The 20,065-nt window shown below is 46.9% G+C and overlaps 1 protein-coding gene across 1 annotated transcript in view; it reads right to left on the bottom strand.

Moving 5' to 3' along the window:
• Nucleotides 1-13,978: 13,978 nt before the first annotated feature.
• The window catches only part of VPS53 (VPS53 subunit of GARP complex), a 67,360-nt gene continuing 61,273 nt past the window's right edge, over nt 13,979-20,065 (bottom strand). Inside the window, exons 21-22 of the mRNA XM_067472009.1 lie at nt 17,679-17,783; nt 13,979-15,558 (exon numbers count right to left, since the gene is read on the bottom strand). Of these exons, the coding sequence (XP_067328110.1) occupies nt 15,388-15,558; nt 17,679-17,783 (276 nt within the window). The 3' untranslated portion in view covers nt 13,979-15,387. The remainder of the gene's footprint in view (nt 15,559-17,678; nt 17,784-20,065) is intronic.

Below are 20,065 nucleotides of genomic sequence, written 5' to 3'. Positions count from 1 at the left end.
GCAAGAAGGTCCCCCATCGTGCATGTGGCAGGGCTCAGGGTGCATTGCAGCAGCTGATCAGTGGTTTGCTCCTCTCTGCACTCGCATGTTGAGGATTCCACTTTGTAGCCCCATTTCTGAAGGTTGGCTCTGCATCTCGTGGTGCCAGAGCGCAGTCTGTTCAATGCCTTCCAAGTCACTCAGTCTTCTGTGTGCCCAGGAGGGAGTCTCTCATTTGGTATCAGCCATTGGTTGAGGTGCTGGGTTTGAGCCTGCCACTTTTGGACTCTCGCTTGCTGAGGTGTTCCAGCGTGTGTCTCTGTAGATCTTAGAAAACTATTTCTAGATTTAAGTCATTGACGTGCTGGCTGATACCCAAACAGGGGATGAGCTGGGGATGTCTCTGCCTTGGTCCTTTCACTATTGGCTGCTACTTCCCGGTGGATGTCAGGTGGTGCAATATCGGCTAAGCAGTGTAATTTCTCCAGTGGTGTAGGGCGCAGACACCCTGTGATAATGCGGCATGTCTCATTAAGAGCCACATCCACTGTTTTAGTGTGGTGAGATGTGTTCCACACTGGGCATGCGTACTCAGCAGCAGAGTAGCACAGCACAAGGGCAGATGTCTTCACTGTGTCTGGTTGTGATCCCCAGGTTGTGCCAGTCAGCTTTCGTATGATATTGTTTCTAGCACCCACTTTTTGCTTGATGTTCAGGCAGTGCTTCTTGTAGGTAAGAGCACGGTCCAGAGTGACTCCCAGATATTTGGGTGCGCTGCAATGCTCCAGTGGGATTCCTTCCCAGGTGGTCTTCAGAGCTTGGGATGCTTCTCTTTTCTTGAGATGAAAGGCACATGTCTGTGTTTTAGATGGGTTGGGGATCAGCTGGTTTTCCCTGTAATAGGCAGTAAGAGCACCTAGAGCTTCGGAGAGCTTCTGTTCTACAGTCTCAAAGCTCCCTGCTTGAGCAGTAATGGCACGATCATCAGCATAGATGAAGCTCTCTGTCCCTTCTGGCAGTGGCTGGTCATTTGTGTAGATGTTGAACATGGATGGAGCAAGCACGCTCCCCTGAGGCAGGCCGTTCTTCTGTTTCCGCCATCTGCTTCTCTGGCCCTGAAACTCAACAAAAAAGCTCCTGTTTTGTAGCAGGTTTCCTATGAGGCGGGTGAGGTGGTCGTCCTTTGTGATACTATACATTTTTCTCAGGAGGAGGCGGTGGTTCACAGTATCATAGGCTGCGGACAGGTCTATGAAGACAGCTCCTGTGATCTGCTGCCTTTCAAAGCCATCTTCTATGTGCTGAGTCAGGTTCAGCACTTGCAATGTGCAGCTTTTGCCTTTCCTGAAGCCAGCTTGCTGTGGGATCAGACAGGGGTCTATTTTTTCCATAGTTCTATGCAGAATAAGTCTCTCCAGAACTTTGTAGAGGTGGCACAACAGGGAGATTGGTCTGTAGCTTTTTGGGTCATTACGGTCTTTGCGTGGCTTCAAGTGAAGTGATAAAGGAGAGGTGTATCTCCAAGAAGGACTGGCCAAGCACGAAACCGGCCATTGAAAAGTCATCTTTTTCATTGTACACAATGCATAAAGTTGTAGGTGAACTACAACTCACATCAGGCCAGGTTAATCCCCTGAAACTCCATCAGTATTTAGTTTGTTACTAGCTGTACCCGCCACGCGTTGCTGTGGCCAACCCTCCCTCCCTTTCTCTCCTTCTTTCTTTCTCTCCTTCCTTCCCTCTTTTTCTTTCCCTTCTTCATTCTTCCTTCTCTACCTGTGTCTTTCCTCACTTCCTTTGCTTTTTGGTTCCATCCATCCTTCCTTCCTCCCCTCCCTCTTTTTCTCTTTCACGCCTTCTCTCCTTCCTACCTTCCCTCTCTCTTTCCTTCCTTATTTTACTTTTTTTTATTTCCTTCTCTCCTTCCTTCCCTCTCTTTCCTTCCTTCTTTCACTTTTTATTTCCTTCTCTTCTTCTTTCCTTCACTACCTTTCTTTCTTTCCTTCTCTCCCTCTTTTTCTTCCTTCTCTCCTTCCTTCCCTTTCCTTCCTTCTTTCACTTTTTTATTTTCTTATCTCCTTCTTTCCTTCTCTCCCTCTTTTTCTTCCTTCTCTCCTTTCTTCCCCCTTTACTTCCTTCTTTCACTTTTTTATTTCCTTCTCTCCTTCTTTCTGTCTTTTCTTCTTCTTTTACTTCTTTATTTCCTTCTCTCTTTCCTTCCTTCTTTCACTTTTTTATTTCCTTCTTTCCTTCTCTAGCTTCCTTTCTTTCCTTCTCTCCCTTTCTCTTTCTTCCTTCTCTCCTTCCTTCTTTCCCCTTTTTTATTTCCTTCTCTCCTTCTTTCCTTCCCTACCTTTCTTTCTTTCCTTCTCTCCCTCTTTTTCTTTTTTCCTTCTCTCCTTCCTTCTCTCTTTCTTTCCTTATTTCACTTTTTCCTTCTCTCCTTCGTTCCTTCTCTACCTTTCTTTCTTTCCTTCCCTCCCTCTTTCTCTTTCTTCCTTCTCTCCTTCCTTCCCTCTCTATCCTTCTGTCTTTCACTTTTTATTTCCTTCTCTCCTTCTCTACTTTTCTTTCTTTCCTTCTCTCCCTTTTTCTTTCTTCCTTCTCTCCTTCCTTCTCTCTTTCCTTCCTTCTTTCACTTTTTTATTTCCTTCTCTCCTTCTTTCCTTCTCTCCCTCTTTCCTTTTCTTCCTTCTCTCCTTCCTTCCCTCTCTTTCCTTCTTTCACTTTATTTCCTTCTCTCCTTCCTTCCTTCTCTACCTTTCTCTCTTTCCTTCTTCCCTTCCCTCCCTCTTCCTTCCTTCCTTCTCTCCTTCCTTCCCTCTTTCCTGCCTTCTTTCACTTTTGTATTTCCTTCTCTCCTTCCCTCCTTTTTTCCCTCTTTCCCGAGGGGGGACTCAAAGCAGCCAGAGGGGACTCAGAGTTGGGAATTACTTTCCAACTGATCCAAACTGGTAGAGACAACCCCAATTAAAATATTACACTACCCAGAATCCCCCAACGTCCATGCTGACCAAAGGGTTCTAGGAATGTATTGTCGAAGGCTTTCATGGCTGGAATGGTTCGAATCCGGGGAGAGGCGGATGAGCTCCCTCTATCAGCTCCAGCTCCTCATGCGGGGACATGAGAGAAGCCTCCCCATAGATGATAAAAACATCAAATCATCCAGGCGTCCCCTGGGCAACGTCCTTGCAGACAGCGAATTCTCTCACACCAGGAGTCACTCCTGACACGACCAAAAAAAAAAAATGGCTGGAAAAATGCCCCCCCCCCTCCCCCCAACCAATCACTGACATATATTTTCTGTTCGTCGTGGGAGTTCTGTGTGCCATATTTGGTTCAATTCCATCATTGGTGGAGTTCAGAATGCTCTTTGATTGAAGGTGAACTATACATCCCAGTAACTACAACTTGCATAGGTCAAGGTCTATTTTTCCCCCAAGAGCGCCCCTCCAAAATCAACTATACTGCGAATGCTTACTTTGCGTAATGGTTGAGCCGCCCCGAGTTGTAGGTTTTTCGGGCTATATGGCCATATTCTAGGAGCATTCTCTCCTGACGTTTCGCCTGCATCTTAGAATCATAGAATCAAAGAGTTGGAAGAGACCTCATGGGCCATCCAGTCCAACCCCCTGCCAAGAAGCAGGAATATTGCATTCAAATCACCCCCAACAGATGGCCATCAAGCCCCTGTTTAAAAGCTTCCAAAGAAGGAGCCTCCACCACACTCTGGGGCAGAGAGTTCCACTGCTGAACGGCTCTCACCAGGCCCGTAGCCAGGATTTCATTTTGGGGGGGGGGGAGAATTTTTGGGGGGGCGGGTTCGGGGGGGCTGAGTTTCGGGGGGGGGGGCTGAGTCTGAGTGAAAGAGGGTCTAGCCTAGCAAACCTTTTGTATCATTACCCCAATACCCTCATGCATATGGGATATATTGAGTATGGTGATCAGATCATGATATGAATAAACACAACAGTTTAAATAATGCACCAGTAAGGCCTTTTCGCGAACCACCATGAGAATTTCGGGGGGGGGGGGGGGGCTGAAGCCCCTCGAGCCCCCCCCCCCTCCGGCTACATGCCATCCAGCCTCTGTTTCAAAGCCTCCACAGAAGGAGCCTCCACCACACTCTGGGGCAGAGAGTTCCACTGCTGAACGGCTCTCACAGTCAGGAAGTTCTTCCTCATGTTCAGATGGAATCTCCTCTCTTGTAGTTTGAGGCCATTGTTCCGCGTCCTAGTCTTCAAGGAAGCAGAAAACAAGCTTGCTCCCTCCTCCCTGTGGCTTCCTCTCACATATTTATACATGGCTATCATATCTCCTCTCAGCCTTCTCTTCTTCAGGCTAAACATGCCCAGCTCCTTAAGCCGCTCCTCATAGGGCTTGTTCTCCAGACCCTTGATCATTTTAGTCATCCTCTTCTGGACACATTCTAGCTTAGAGTCAATATCCCCCTTACATCTCACATATTTATACATGGCCATCATGTCTCCTCTCAGCCTTCTCTTCTTCAGGCTAAACACTCTCTGCCCTGGAGTGTGGTGGAGGCTCCTTTGGAAGCTTTTAAAGAGGCTGGATGGCAGTCTGTCAGGGGTGCTTTGAATGCAATTTTCCTGCTTCTTGGCAGAATGGGGTTGGACTGGATGGCCCAGCTCTTTAAGCCGCTCCTCATAGTACTTGTTCTCCAGACTTTTGATCAGACCCCTTACATCTCACATATTTATACATGGCCATCATGTCTCCTCTCAGCCTTCTCTTCTTCAGGCTAACATGCCCAGCTCCTTAAGCCGCTCCTCATAGGGCTTGTTCTTCAGACCCTTGATCATTTTAGTCGCTCTCCTCTGGACACATTCCAGCTTGTCAACATCTTTCTTGAATTGTGGTGCCCAGAATTGGACACAATATTCCAGGTGTGGTCTAACCAGAGCAGAATCCTCACAACCTCTGAGGATGCTTGCCACAGATGCAGGCAAAACGTCAGGAGAGAATGCTTCCAGAGCATGGCCACATAGCCCAAAAAGCCTAGGAATGGTTGTCCAAAAAAGGGTTGTTTTTCCAGACGTTGGTCCAGCCGGCTGGAGGAAAGGGAAGTGTATTCATCGACCCCCGAAGGGCCAAAGCAAACATGTGGCCGGCCACTCGCAAACCCAAAACCCTTCTGACAGATTCCTAATTGGTCCTTCCTGGATACGAGAAGCCGAAATGGAGCCAGGAGCCATTGGCGTCTGTGGCTTTTGCAGCTATGCGGCTTCTGGGGGAACGGGGCCAGCAGCTGCCGGCAGGAATGATCCCACATTTTTTCTGCTGGGGATGGGCTGCCCGGCATGGATCGTCTCTGGTCTGATGAAACTAGATCTCTAGGAGATACCGATGCCCATCAGAGCGGACGGAGAGAGGAGAAAAAGAAGAAAAAACACTTTCCGCAAAGAAGGCAGTATTTTCCCGTGCAAAAACTTCCAAGGCCTGCAGATATCAAGGAAAAACAATTAATAATATGCCGAGTCTGTCATACCCAGCAGGCTTTTGACATTTTCTTTTTTGTTCCAGCCTGTTAGGACGAAACAAAGACCGGAATCTGTACTTCAAACGCCGTTTTTATTAGCGGTTCGCACAGCCCAGGCCTGAGGCCTAAGCTTGAAAATACTTTTTTTAAATACTTTAAAATGATTTATGAGAAATGCCTTGGTGGGTCACACCCAAAGCCCAAGTTTGGAAACCTTCCTTTTTTAGGAATGTATTAGGGCTCTGGATGCTATCACACCAGCCAATCCCTCTCCAATGTCAGAAATACAGTTCATGGTGTTATAGAACTCCAATATGCTGATGACAACATCATCTGTGCACATTCAGAAGAAGACCTACAAGCCACTCTAAACACCTTCGCAAAAGCAAAGAAGAAGTTCGGCCTGTCATTGAACATCGAGAACACAGATACTAAAAGACAAGGGAGTTACGGATGGATGGGAATTTCTCAAGAGTGAAATACTCATGGTGCAATTGCAAACCGTGCCAACAAAAAGAAAAAATAGGACAAGTGCAAAGAAGCCAGAATGGATGTCCAAAGAACTTCTAACTGTGCTAAGACACAAAAGAGACATGCACAAGAAGTGGGAAAAGGGAGAAATCACCAAAGAAGAATTCAAACAAATAGCCAACACCTGTAGGGAAAAGGTCCGCAAGGCAGAAGCATACGAGAAGTTCGGTCTGTCATTGAACATTGAGAAAACCGAAGTGCTCTTCCAACAGTCACCAGCCAATCCCTCTCAAATGTTAGAAATACAGCTTCATGGTGTTATAGAACTCCAATATGCTGATGACAACGTCGTCTGTGCACATTCAGAAGAAGACCTACAAGCCACTCTAAACACCTTCGCAGAAGCATACAAGAAGCTCGGCCTGTCACTGAACATCGAGAACACAGATACTAAAAGACAAGGAAGTTATGGATGGATGGGAATATCTCAAGAGTGAAATACTCATGGCGCAATTGCAAACCGTGCCAACAAAAAGAAAAAATAGGACAAGTGCAAAGAAGCCAGAATGGATGTCCAAAGAACTTCTAACTGTGCTAAGACACAAAAGCCAATTGCACAAGAAGTGGAAAAAGGGAGAAATCACCAAAGAAGAATTCAAACAAATAGCCAACACCTGTAGGGAAAAGGTCCGCAAGGCTAAAGCAAAATAAGAGCTCAGGCTTGCCAGGGACATTGAAAACAATAAAAAGAGCCTGTTTAGCCTGAAGAAGAGAAGGCTGAGAGGGGATATGATAGCCATGTATAAATATGTGAGAGGAAGCCACAGGGAGGAGGGAGCAAGCTTGTTTTCTGCTTCCTTGGAGACTAGGACGCGGAACAATGGCTTCAAACTACAAGAGAGGAGATTCCATCTGAACATGAGGAAGAACTTCCTGACTGTGAGAGCCGTTCAGCAGTGGAACTCTCTGCCCCGGAGAGTGGTGGAGGCTCCTTCTTTGGAAGCTTTTAAACAGAGGCTGGATGGCCATCTGTCAGGGGTGATTTGAATGCAATATTCCTGCTTCTTGGCAGGGGGTTGGCCTGGATGGCCCATGAGGTCTCTTCCAACTCTTTGATTCTATGATTCTATGAACCCCAACCTGGATAGACACACATTAACATATTCCTATTCGATTAGGACTTGGAATGATAGAACAAGATATACCCCAACCCTCTGCCTCCTGATTTCCTGGGCAGGTAAAGTCTGTGGACATCACTATGCTGGTGTAATGAGATTGTCACTACTATTGTTGTTGTTGTTGTTGTTGTTATTATTATTATTATTATTGGGATTGTGGCGCAGCTGGCTGAGTGTCAGCTGCATTAGGATCACTCTGACCAAAAAGGTCATGAATTCGAAGCCACCTCGGGTTGGAGTGGGTTTCCAACCAATTGTGTGTAGCCTGTTGTCGACCTTTGCAACCCGAAAGACAGTTGCATCTGTCAAGTAGGAAAATAAGGTACCACCTTAAAGTGTGGGGAGGCTAAATTAACTGATTTATGAGGCCATAACGAAGACTCCAGCAAAGTATTCCAGCGGGGAAGCATGCGGGGAATGCGGAAGTGCTTCATCAGCATTGCAGATGGACAATGAAAGCGACAGCTCCCCTGGTGGCCAGAAAAAGTTAAATAGCCTCTGTGTATGTCTGTATATGTTTGTATATCTTTTGACATACAAACATGTTTAGAGTGGCTTATAGGTCTTCTTCTGAATGTGCACAGACGACGTTGTCATCAGCATATTGGAGTTCTATAACACCATGAAGCTGTATTTCTAACATTTGAGAGGGATTGGCTGGTGACTGTTGGAAGAGCACTTCGGTTTTCTCAATGTTCAATGACAGACCGAACTTCTCGTATGCTTCTGTCTTGCGGACCTTTTCCCTACAGGTGTTGGCTATTTGTTCGAATTCTTCTTTGGTGATTTCTCCCTTTTTCCACTTCTTGTGCAATTGGCTTTTGTGTCTTAGCACAGTTAGAAGTTCTTTGGACATCCATTCTGGCTTCTTTGCACTTGTCCTATTTTTTCTTTTTGTTGGCACGGTTTGCAATTGCGCCATGAGTATTTCACTCTTGAGATATTCCCATCCATCCGTAACTCCCTTGTCTTTTAGTATCTGTGTTCTCGATGTTCAATGACAGGCCGAGCTTCTTGTATGCTTCTGCGAAGGTGTTTAGAGTGGCGTGTAGGTCTTCTTCTGAATGTGCACAGACAACGTTGTCATCAGCATATTGGAGTTCTATAACACCATTGGCATTGGATGTTTGCCATATATGTGTACACTGTAATCCGCCCTGAGTCCCCTGCGGGGTAAATAAATAAATAAATAAATTATTATTATTATTATTGATAGATTAAAGATTAATTTTTGAACAAGAGTCTTGAGTAGTTTTAATACTGCGACCACGGTAGTTTAATCCTATTTGAATGTCCACTTCACACATATACATTAAATGAAATATAAAGAGAGAAATTGGCTCTTTTTGAAAAAAAGGAGGAAGTAAAATCTGGCTCAACTGACACTCATAGAATCATAGAATCATAGAATCAAAGAGTTGGAAGAGACCTCATGGGCCATCCAGTCCAACCCCATTCTGCCAAGAAGCAGGAATATTGCATTCAAATCATCCCTGACAAATGGCCATCCAGCCTCTGCTTAAAAGCTTCCAAAGAAGGAGCCTCCACCACACTCCGGGGCAGAGAGTTCCACTGCTGAACGGCTCTCACAGTCAGGAAGTTCTTCCTCATGTTCAGATGGAATCTCCTCTCTTGTAGTTTGAAGCCATTGTTCCATTGCGTCCTAGTCTCCATGGAAGCAGTAAACAAGCTTGCTCCCTCCTCCCTGTGGCTTCCTCTCACATATTTATACATGGCTATCATATCTCCTCTCAGCCTTCTCTTCTTCAGGCTAAACATGCCCAGTTCCCTAAGCCGCTCCTCGTAGGGCTTGTTCTCCAGACCCTTGATCATTTGAGTCGCCCTCCTCTGGACACATTCCAGCTTGTCAATATCTCTCTTGAATTGTGGTGCCCAGAATTGGACACAATATTCCAGATGTGGTCTAACCAAAGCAGAATAGAGGGGTAGCATGACTTCCTTAGATCTAGACACTATGCTCCTATTGATGCAGGCCAAAATCCCATTGGCTTTTTTTGCCGCCACATCACATTGTTGGCTCCTGTTTAACCTTTTGTCCACGAGGACTCCAAGATCTTTTTCACACGTACTGCTCTCGAGCCAGGCATTGTCCCCCATTCTGTATCTTTGCATTTCATTTTTTCTGCCAAAGTGGAGTATCTTGCATTTGTCACTGCTGAACTTCATTTTGTTAGTTTTGGCCCATCTCTCTAATCTGTCAAGATCATTTTGAATCCTGCTCCTGTCCTCTGGAGTATTGGCTATCCCTCCCAATTTGGTGTCGTCTGCAAACTTGATGATCCTGCCTTCTAGCCCTTCATCTAAGTCATTAATAAAGATGTTGAACAGGACCGGGCCCAGGACAGAACCCTGCGGCACTCCACTCGTCACTTCTTTCCAAGATGAAGAGGAAGCATTGGTGAGCACTCTCTGTGTTCGTCCACTTAACCAATTACAGATCCACCTCACCGTAGTTTTGCCTAGCCCACATTGGACTAGTTTCCTTGCCAGAAGGAAACATTCCAATTATGAGGAAAAGAAATCCAAAGACATTTTCCCGATATGTTTCTTTTACGCAGTGTGGAGTAGGGATCTCTCGCCAGCTCCAAATGCCAACCATGATTGGAAAAGGTCACCTTGGCACAACAAGGCGTGAGAACAAAGCTTGGTAATGGTTCTTCAAACACAGTCGCAGAGATAGTCATCCTGGGTTCTAAAATTATACAAATAATACTGAGATAAAATGCATATTTTCACGGGCGCTTAAGACTCTGTTTCATTGTTGCTTGCAGTTGGAAGATTGCCGAGATGCAGGAAAGGAATACATGGCAAGGCTGCTGTAAGCTGCAGAGGAGGGGGCCTGTTGCCCCTCTACCCAATTTCACTAGGCAAGCACTATTTTTTCCGACCCCACCTATCAAAACGTGGGTCCGACAGATATAGAATCATAAGAGTTGGAAGAGACCTCCTAGGCCTACCAGTCCAACCCGTTCTGCCAAGAAGCAGGAAAATTGCATTCAAAGCACTCCCGACAGATGGCCATCCAGCCTTTGCTTAAAAGCCTCCAAAGAAGGAACCTCCACCACTGTGTCCACCATCTTTAAACACACAGCCCTTAGATGCATAAGCATCTCTTTCCATAGAGCATGGCTAGTGAACAGCACTGCTGTCTGTCACAATTTTTGGATTGTACTAAGGTCTCTTATATAGCGATATTTTGCTGATGTTGTTCTAAAGTTATAAATGAACGAGTTGTACCCACCACGCTTCCCTCCCTCTTTCTCTCCTTCCTTTCCTCTACTTCTTTCCCTTCCTATTTATCTTCTTCTTTCTTCCATCTCTACCTGTTTCTTTCCTCCATTTCTTTGCTCTTTGGTTACATCCTTCCTTCTTTCCCTTTCACTTTATTTCCTTCTCTCCTTGTTTCTCTCCCTTTCTTTCTTTCTTTCCATTCCTTCTTTTCCTCCCTCCTTCCCCCTTTCCTTCCTTCATTCCTTCCCTCTTTCCCTCCTTCTCTCATTACTTCTTGACAGTCCCTTCCAACTCTATTCTGTAAGTCTATTTAATTTGTATTATATAGTTATATATATAATAGTAACATATTATATAGTAATATATATAAAATATTGTATTTATATCTTACATAGAAAGAAGGAAAGGAAGAAGGAAGGAAGGAAAAGGGAGGGAGGGAAAGAGGGAAAGAAGGGAAGGAAAGAAGGAGGGACAGGAAGGAAGGAAAAAGGAAGGAAGGAGGAAGGGAAAGGAAGGAGGGGTGTGAAGAAAGGAGGGAGGGAAATGAAGGGGAAGGAAATGAAGTAAGGGAAAGGAGGAGGAAAGGAAGGGAGGGTGGAAGGAAAAGAAGGAAAGGAAGAAGGAAGGAGGGACAGGATGGAGGGGAAGGAGGGAAAGAAGGAAAGGAAGGAGGGAGGGACAGTAAAGGCAGGAAGGGGGGAAGGAAAGGAAGGGAAGGAAGGAAGAAAAGGGGGGGAGGAAAGAAGGGAAGGGAGTGAGGGAGAGAAGGAGTGTGGCAGAGGGAACTACCTCCCAGTCTGGATGTTAATAGAAGAGAGAGAGAGATAAATGTGTGCTCTTTTGCCAGAGACAGATCTACAGAAATGAGAGAGAACGGAGAGGGAGGAAAGAAAGGAGTTGGAAGAGGAAGAAGGGAGCAGGACGGAAGGAAGAAAGGAGGGAGGGAAGGAAATGAAGGGGAAGGAAATGAAGAAAGGGAAAGGAGGGAAGGGAGGGAGGGAGGAAAAGAAGGAAAGGAAGAAGGAAGGAGGGACAGGAAGGAAGGGAAGGAGGGAAAGAAGGAAAGGAAGGAGAAGGAAGGAAGAAAAGGGAAGGAAGGAAGGAAGGGGAGGAAAGAAGGGAAGGGAGGGAGAGAAGGAAGGTCCTTCATTCAACCTTCCTTGCCTCCTCCCCCTCGCCCTCCTCCCCCCATCCTCCCCTTCTTCCTTGCGTGGATGCTCCGTTGCTGCTGCTTTCCCAACAGGGAAAGGAGGAGGAGACTGCTCTCCTGACATAGGAGGGAAAGAGAAGGGGCTGCATGCGGCGTGCCTCCACCTCCACTCCACTCGCTTGTGTGTGTGTGTGTGGCCGTGCACATGCGCCTGGCTTTACCGGTCGGCTGTTTCCCCGCGAGGAGGGGACGTGGCCAGGGGTCTCTGTAGACATGCAGTTTCCCCTTTGTGGACATGCAGTTTAGAAGTCCTTTCTGCTTTTGGTTTTCGTTGGTTTTTTGAGTGGAGAACATACATTGGGTTGTTAGGGACATCATGTCTAAATTTGGGGTCAATTGCCCCAGTGGTTTCTGATTTCTGTGAATAGCACAAACGAACATTACATTTTTATTTATATAGATGATAGATGTTTGTCCAGCCTGAAACATCCTGGTTTCATCTCAGTTTCCTGGCAGATGTTGACTCCCCTTAACTGGTGTTGGAAATGTAAGGAGCTTTGTATTGACTTCCATCTTAACCTTGTAAACATTTCCTTAACTTAAAAAGTCATTGTCTCTGACTAATGTAAACACATTGTTTTCCCCCAAAAGTTCATCAAGTCAGCAATGTCAACAGTTAATTATTGTCACCGTTCTCATCTGCAACTTTTAATTAGAATCATAGAATCCTAGAGTTGGGTGAGACCTCATGGGTCATCCAGTCCAACCCCATTCTGCCAAGAAGCAGGAAAATTGCATTCAAAGCACCCCGACATACAGCCATCCAGCCTCTGCTTAAAAGTCTCCAAAAGAAGGAGCCTCCACCACCGTCTCCACCATCTTTAAACACACAGCCCTTAGATGCATAACATTGAGTTATGTAACCTATTTGTGGTTTAAATGTTAAACAAATGTGGACAGGTATCGCTACAAAACTGTCAGGTTTTACAATGTATTGTAATGTAATATAGCTGAGTCATGCACTGCTAATAGGCTTCTATTGGAAATGCTGAGTCATGCATTAACTGTATATAGGGAATCATTTGGGGAATGTGTTCTGGCCTAGTCCAGGTGATTGTGAATGATATAATCCTGGGTCTGATTAAGTTAATGAGTTGGGAACCAATCAGAGATTGCTATGTGTAATTGTATAGAATTGTATATAAGGAAGTCATGTAGAGTGTATACTTTCTCCTTGTGCTGTGATGCTGTTCATCGAAGGCTCTATGTCAGGGGTCCCCAAACTACGGCCTGCGGGCCACTTACGGCCCGCCAAAGGCACTTATCTAGCCCTCGGAGGAGCGCCCCTCCCCCACAGTGCCCCTCCCTTGGTTGGCTCACGCTATCCGTCAAGCCCGATGGGCAGCGTGAGTCTGCCAAGGAAGGAGCAGCGTGAGTCTGCCAAGGAAGGAGCAGCACCACGCAGCGTGAGTCTGCCAAGGAAGGAGCAGCACCACGCAGCGTGAGTCTGCCACGGAAGGAGCAGCACCACGCGGCCTACTCGCGCGTAAAGCACCTTGCAAGGTGCATTACGCGCGAGTAGGCCGCGCGGAGCAGCTGCCCTTGGCTGGCTCATGCTGCCCATCGGGCCTGACGGATAGCGTGAGCCAACCAAGGGAGGGGCACTGTGGGGGAGGGGCGCTCCTCCGCGGGCCAGATAAGTGCCTTTGGCGGGCCGTAAGTGGCCCACGGGCCATAGTTTGGGGACCCCTGACATAGAGCCTTCGATGAACAGCATCACAGCACAAGGAGAAAGTATACACTCTACATGACTTCCTTATATACAGTTCTATACAATTACACATAGCAATCTCTGATTGGTTCCCAACTCATTAACTTAATCAGACCCAGGATTATATCATTCACAATCACCTGGACTAGGCCAGAACACATTCCCAAATGATTCCCTATATACAGTTAATGCATTGTGTGTGTGTGGGGGGGGGGCGCTCCTCCTCCGCGGGCTGGATAAGTGCCCTTGGCGGGCCGAAAGTGGCCCGCAGGCCGTAGTTTGGGGACCCCTGATAAGGTGCATTTGGGACATGATGCTAGGAGCTTCCTACTCTGGGAAGGCACACTGGAACAGCCAGGTCTTCAGGCTCTTCCTAAAAACTGCCAACGTTGGGGCTTGTCTGATGTCCTTGGGGAGAGAGTTCCAGAGTCTGGGGGCCACCACAGAGAAGGCCCTGTCCCTCGTCCCCACCAAAGGCGCTTGCGATGCAGATGGGATCGTGAGTTCCAGAGTGACTGCAGTTTGTGGGAGCAGTTAACTGAAAATACTGTGCAGGAAGAAGCTACTGGAAGCGCTGAAGTTGTGCAACTGATCTGCTGCTGAATTGTGAAATCAATCTCAACAAAAACGATGACTGAGATTGGCATGACAAGATGACCAAACGGCAAAACGAGCCCTCAAGCAAAAGAGTTATTTTATTTTTGATCGAAAATGTACAACTTGAGACTTCATCATTACCCAGCGACTGGGAAGGTTCCGATAAATAAGGAAATGGAGTATTCTTCAGCCGGTGTATCCAACAACAAGGACAAAAACAGGTGGGGAAGAGAAGCAATTTACATAACAGGGACTTTGCTACCGGACGGTTCTTAATTTACATTCGAATGTCCTCTTGTTTTAGTGTCAATCTTGTGTCTAAAATATTTGCAAGGCAAAGGATGCCAAGGACGGAGGGAAAGAACGCAGCGACCTTCTTTGGAAAGCTTTGCAGGTTGTGTTTGCTGTTCGCGGTGAAAGGCGGCTCGTAAAACCAAGGTGGCACAAGTCACACCCGCCTTGATGTGGGAGATTGAGGCTGATCCACATCAGGTGTAAACACTGCCCTCGCCCTGGGTTGCAAATCAAGTGGATCAAAGGTCCAAAGGAAGTTGTGAGATGACTCTGAGCAAGGAAGAACACTGTTCTCATTCAGGACGAGTGACTAATAGCCTCTTAGGTACAGAAAAGGCGTTAAAGCAGCGGTTCTCAACCTGTGGGTCGCAACCTCTTTGGGGGTCGAATGACCCTTTCACAGGGGTCTTAGGAGCTGAGACACCACAGACATTTTTCCGTCCCCTTCACTTTCCAGGGGTCTCTTCTTCTTCTCCGGAGGGAGGCGGTGACATCACTTCATCTCCGGAGAAGAAGAGATGAAGTTTGCTTGCATCTTGAATGGAGTTCTCTCTCTCTCGCTCTCCCTCCTGGTCTCCATTATGTGGACCCTGTCCTTTCCTTCTCATAATGTTATGGTTAGGGGTCACCACAACATAAGGAACTGTATGAAAGGGCCACAGCATTAGGAAGTTTGAGAACCACTGCTTTAAAGGACAACTGGTCACCACCAAAGAAAACAGGAACTATTTAGATGGAAAAGAAATATTCACACAAACAAGAAAGAGGGAGTGATGTGGAGAACCATGTCTCTGAATAGGAGTGTATTCAAAGGATAGGGAATAAGGCAGGTCTCTGTTTGTTGCCTTTTGAAGACAGTTTCATTCAAGGAAATGGTTGGGTACATAATCCACAGCCACTCCATCAATATCCGTTCAGACGGATCTGTTCCTGATCTGTGTTGTTTTACAGTACTGCACATATATATATATAATTAAAAGACTGACAACAGAGGGAACCAACCTTTGCTTTGAACTATAGCTCCCATAATCCATTCACACATGGATTATGGTGTAACGTGGATCTTCAAATACTATGCCGACTACCATATGCTCCAGTGAGCTAAGGAATGTAGAGCCCCCATTACCAGCAGCATCGGTTTCTTGGGACTGAGGGATCTGGGGGGCCGGGGAACCAAGAGGAAAAGGGAGAACCTCTAGAGCCTTTTCTTGATCAGCTTTTCCAGTTTCCGGATGCGCGAGGACTCCTGTTCGGGCGTTGGGGCTGTCAGGGAGACAAAGCTGGTGCTTTCAGGCCCCGAGGGAGGGGCCGGCAGCCTCTGGCGGAACAATTCCAACATGGCGCTCTGCTCGCTCCGCTTCAAACCCTGCGGGACAACACGGAAAGGGACAGAAAAGTCAGAGAAATGGGTGGCCGTGACACAGTCGCCAATGTATCTCCAACGAACCCAGGGCTCAGAGTGTGAGCAGCTCAAATCTCTTCGCATGAAGCGAAGCAGCACTGAAGAAGGTCAAAAGGAAGAGATTGGAGCCACAAGAGAACATACAGTGGTGCCTTGAGTTAAGAGTTTAATTTGTTCTGTGACCGAGCTGTTAAGTCAAGGTTCCACTGTAATGTATGTACAACTCAGAGCATCATGGCTTGAGAAGCTTGTGTACTTGGCACCGGGACTGTAGCACAGCTGGCTGGCTTACGCTGCCCATCGGGCCTGACGGATAGCGTGAGCCTGCAAAGGGAGGGGCAGCCCTACGCGGCCTACTCGCGTGTAAAGCATCTCGCGAGGTGCTTTACACATGAGTAGGCCACACGGAGCAGCTGCCGTTGACTGGATCATGCTATCCGTCAGGCCCGATGGGCAGCGTAAGCCAGCCAATGGAAGGGCACTGTGTGTGGGGGGGGGGGGGGGCGCTCCTCCGCGGGCCGGATAAGTGCCCTGGGCGGGCCGGAAGTGGCCCGCGGGCCGTAATTTGGGGACCCCTGGTTTAAAACATCACATCCCATAATACACTAATATAAAACACATTAAAAAACAGTCATATAATTACATAAGGCCAAGTCGTCAGAATGAAATCACAATTTATCACCAACTGTCCATGTGGTCCAGAGTTATTGACTCACTCATCAAATGCCAGATTCCAGAACCAAGTTTTTACCAGCTTTCTAAAGGTCAGGAGAGAAGGGGCAGTTCTAATCTCCAATGGGAGGGAGTTCCAGAGCCGAGGGGCCACCACCGAGAAGGCCCTGTCCCTCGTCCCAACCAGACGCAATTGCTGGGGTGGTGAAACCAAGAGCAGGGCCCCTCCAGAAGATCTTAACAACCTTGATGGTTCATGGGGGAGAATCTGTTCGAACAGGTAAACTGGACCGGAGTTGTTTAGGGATTTATAGGGCAACACCAGCACTTTGAATTGTGCTCGGAAGCTAATTGGCAGCCAGTGGAGCTGGCGCAGCAGAGGAGTAGTATGCTCCCTGTATTCCACTCCTGCTAGTAATCTGGCTGCCACTCGTTGGACTAATTGCAGCTTCTGGGCAGTCTTCAGAGGCAACCCCACATAGAGCGTGTTGCAGTAGTCTATACGGGATGTAACCAGAGCGTGGATTAAGATCACTACTGACTGAAAGGTCATGACTTTGAAGCCAGCCCGGGTCAGAATGAATGTCCGACCAATTTGTGTACCTTGTTGTCGACCTTTGCTGCCCGAAAGAAAGTTGCATCTGTCAAGTAGGAAATTTAGGTATCGCTTATGCAGGGAGGCTAATTTAACTAATTTATGAGGCCATAAAAATCTCCAGCAAGCATGCAAAGAATGAGGAAGTACTCCATCGGTGTCACAAATGGACGGTGAAGTGACAGCTCCCCTGGTGGCCAGAATACCCTCAACAAAAGCTGGATTGTTAAATAGCCTCTGTGTGTCTGTCTATATATGTTGTGTGTCTGTGGCACTGAAAGTTTGCCATGTATATATGTACATTGTGATCCTCCCTGAGTCCCCTGCGGGGTGAGAAGGGCGGAATATAAATACTGTAAATAATTAATTAATAATTAATTAATTAATTGTGGCGCAGCTGGCTGAGTGTCAGCTGCATTAAGATCACTCTGACCAAAAGGTCATGAGTTCGAAGCCAGCCCGGGTTGAAGTGGGTTTCCAACCAATTGTGTGTAGCCTGTTGTCGACCTTTGCAACCTGAAAGACAGTTGCATCTGTCAAGTAGGAAAATAAGGTACCACCTTAAAGTATGGGGAGGCTAAATTAACTGATTTATGAGGCCATAAAGAAGACTCCAGCAAAGAACTCCAGTGGGGAAGCATGCGGGGAATGCGGAAGTGCTTCATCAGTGTCGCAGATGGACGATGAAAGCGACAGCTCCCTGGCGGCCAGAAAAACTTAAATAGCCTCTGTGTATGTCTGTATATGTTTGTATGTCAAAAATTGGCATTGAATGTTTGCCATATATGTGTACACTGTAATCCGCCCTGTTTCTCACCTTCATGTCCAAAATCTTCTGGAACGTGTCCGTGCTGCAATCAGCCAGGAGTTTGATGTAGTTGTCCACAAAGACTACTGCGGGTTCATGTGGGGCCATGACAACCTTCAGGGACAGAAAATTGGTCAAAAGTCAGAAGGAAGCAAGGTACACCTGACATTTCAAAGGGGACCACTGGAATTTATTTATTGGAATATTATTTATTGGAATATAAATAAAGTGGAAATGGAGATGAGCACCTCCCCGAGAGCTGAAGTTGAGCACCGCCTCCAGAAGCCGGAGATGAAAGGGGAAGCCTTTGCCTTAGTCTGTGAATGTCTGTCTCATTGTATGAAGGCATGGAATGTTTGTCTGTGTTTGTGTTTGTATGTATGCTGTAATCAGCTCTGAGTCGTCTCGGGGAGATAGGGTGGAATATAAATAAAGTGTTGTTGTTGTTGTTATATTATTATTATTACTATTATTATTACTATTATTGTAAGACTGATGTAGCGCTGTCATGTGTCGTGGGGTCTGAGTGTGGAAGAATCATAGAATCATAGAATCAAAGAGTTGGAAGAGACCTCATGGGCCATCCAGTCCAACCCCCTGCCAAGAAGCAGGAATATTGCATTCAAATCACCCCTGACAAATGGCCATCCAGCCTCTGCTTAAAAGCTTCCAAAGAAGGAGCCTCCACCACACTCCGGGGCAGAGAGTTCCACTGCTGAACGGCTCTCACAGTCAGGAAGTTCTTCCTAATGTTCAGATGGAATCTCCTCTCTTGTAGTTTGAAGCCATTGTTCCGCGTCCTAGTCTCCAAGGAAGCAGAAAACAAGCTTGCTCCCTTGACCAGGGTTCAAATCAACAGGTACTGCATCGGTGGGAAGGCAAACAGGAACTCCAAGCAATCATGCCAACCACACGACCAGGAGGTGTCTATGGACAGCGCAGGCTCCGTGGTTTGGAAATGGAGATGAGCATCTCCCCGAGAGATGGAGTTGAGCACCACCTCCAGAAGCCAGAGATGAATCATAGAATCATAGAATCAAAGAGTTGGAAGAGACCTCATGGGCCATCCAGTCCAACCCCCTGCCAAGAAGCAGGAATATTGCATTCAAATCACCCCTGACAGATGGCCATCCAGCCCCTGTTTAAAAGCTTCCAAAGAAGGAGCCTCCGCCACACTTGCTCCCTCCTCCCCGTGGCTTCCTCTCACATACTTCTACATGGCTATCATGTCTCCTCTCAGCCTTCTCTTCTTCAGGCTAAACATGTCCAGCTCCTTAAGCCACTCCTCATAGGGCTTGTTCTCCAGACCCTTGATCATTTTAGTCGCCCTCCTCTGGACACATTCCAGCTTGTCAATATCTCTCTTGAATTGTGGTGCCCAGAATTGGACACAATATTCCAGGTGTGGTCTAACCAAAGCAGAATAGAGGGGTAGCATCACTTCCCTAGATCTAGACACTATGCTCCTATTGATGCAGGCCAAAATCCCATTGGCTTTTTTTGCCGCCACATCACATTGTTGCCTCATGTTTAACTTATTGTCCATGAGGACTCCAAGATCTTTTTCACACGTACTGCTCTCGAGCCAGGTATTGTCCCCCATTCTGTATCTTTGCATTTCGTTTTTCCTGCCTAAGTGGAGTATCTTGCATTTGTCCCTGTTGAACTTCATTTTGTTAGTTTTGAATAAGATGCTGTTGTTTTTTAAATTCTTCTCGCAAATCAATACTTCCAGACAGAGTCACCCCACAAAATCCCACCCCGCAGGACCATGTAGCCACACGAAAACAGCCACTTCCACAGACTATTTTCATGATCTCACTCGAAAAAGGAGGAGGAGGAGCATCCAAAACCTCACCTCCGTTGCGGAATGGCAATTCGGGGATGGAGTCTCTAGGAAGCGACTGTGGCATCTCTTAAAAATGTTGCGTCGTCAGGCAAGGTCTCAGCCAGATGGTGTTTGTGTGTATGTGTGTGTGTGCGGACCTTGAAAAGATTCCCTCGCAGCCCGGCTGCCTTGGATGAATATTCTTGTTCACGTGAGCAAAGGAAAAAGGGAGTCAACAATTTTAAAGAAAGAGATGATTCATCAAAATTACGGGAGGAAGGGGAGGTTTGTGGTGGGAAAGGGGGGGCTATGTTTGCAAGGTATCGGCAGACACCCGGTGACACATGCTCCAGGCACGCCAAACTGCCCCACCTTTGCCTAATAATATATGGGGCCGCAGCAATGTTTTCTTGTACTGAGAGCTGCCTTCCCATCCAGCTTCCAGCCTGAATGAGGAACATGTGTGGCTAACTAATGAGGTTCTCTGGATCTGTGAGTCTGGGCCAGAGTGAAGAGAGAGGGGGGCAAGGGACAGTTCCATCTTGTCTCCTGCTTATGTCATCAGTTG

The sequence above is a fragment of the Anolis sagrei genome, chromosome 11 (assembly GCF_037176765.1).
Source record: "Anolis sagrei isolate rAnoSag1 chromosome 11, rAnoSag1.mat, whole genome shotgun sequence".
Lineage (NCBI taxonomy): Eukaryota > Metazoa > Chordata > Lepidosauria > Squamata > Dactyloidae > Anolis > Anolis sagrei.
This window is presented reverse-complemented; position numbering and strand designations above follow the sequence as displayed.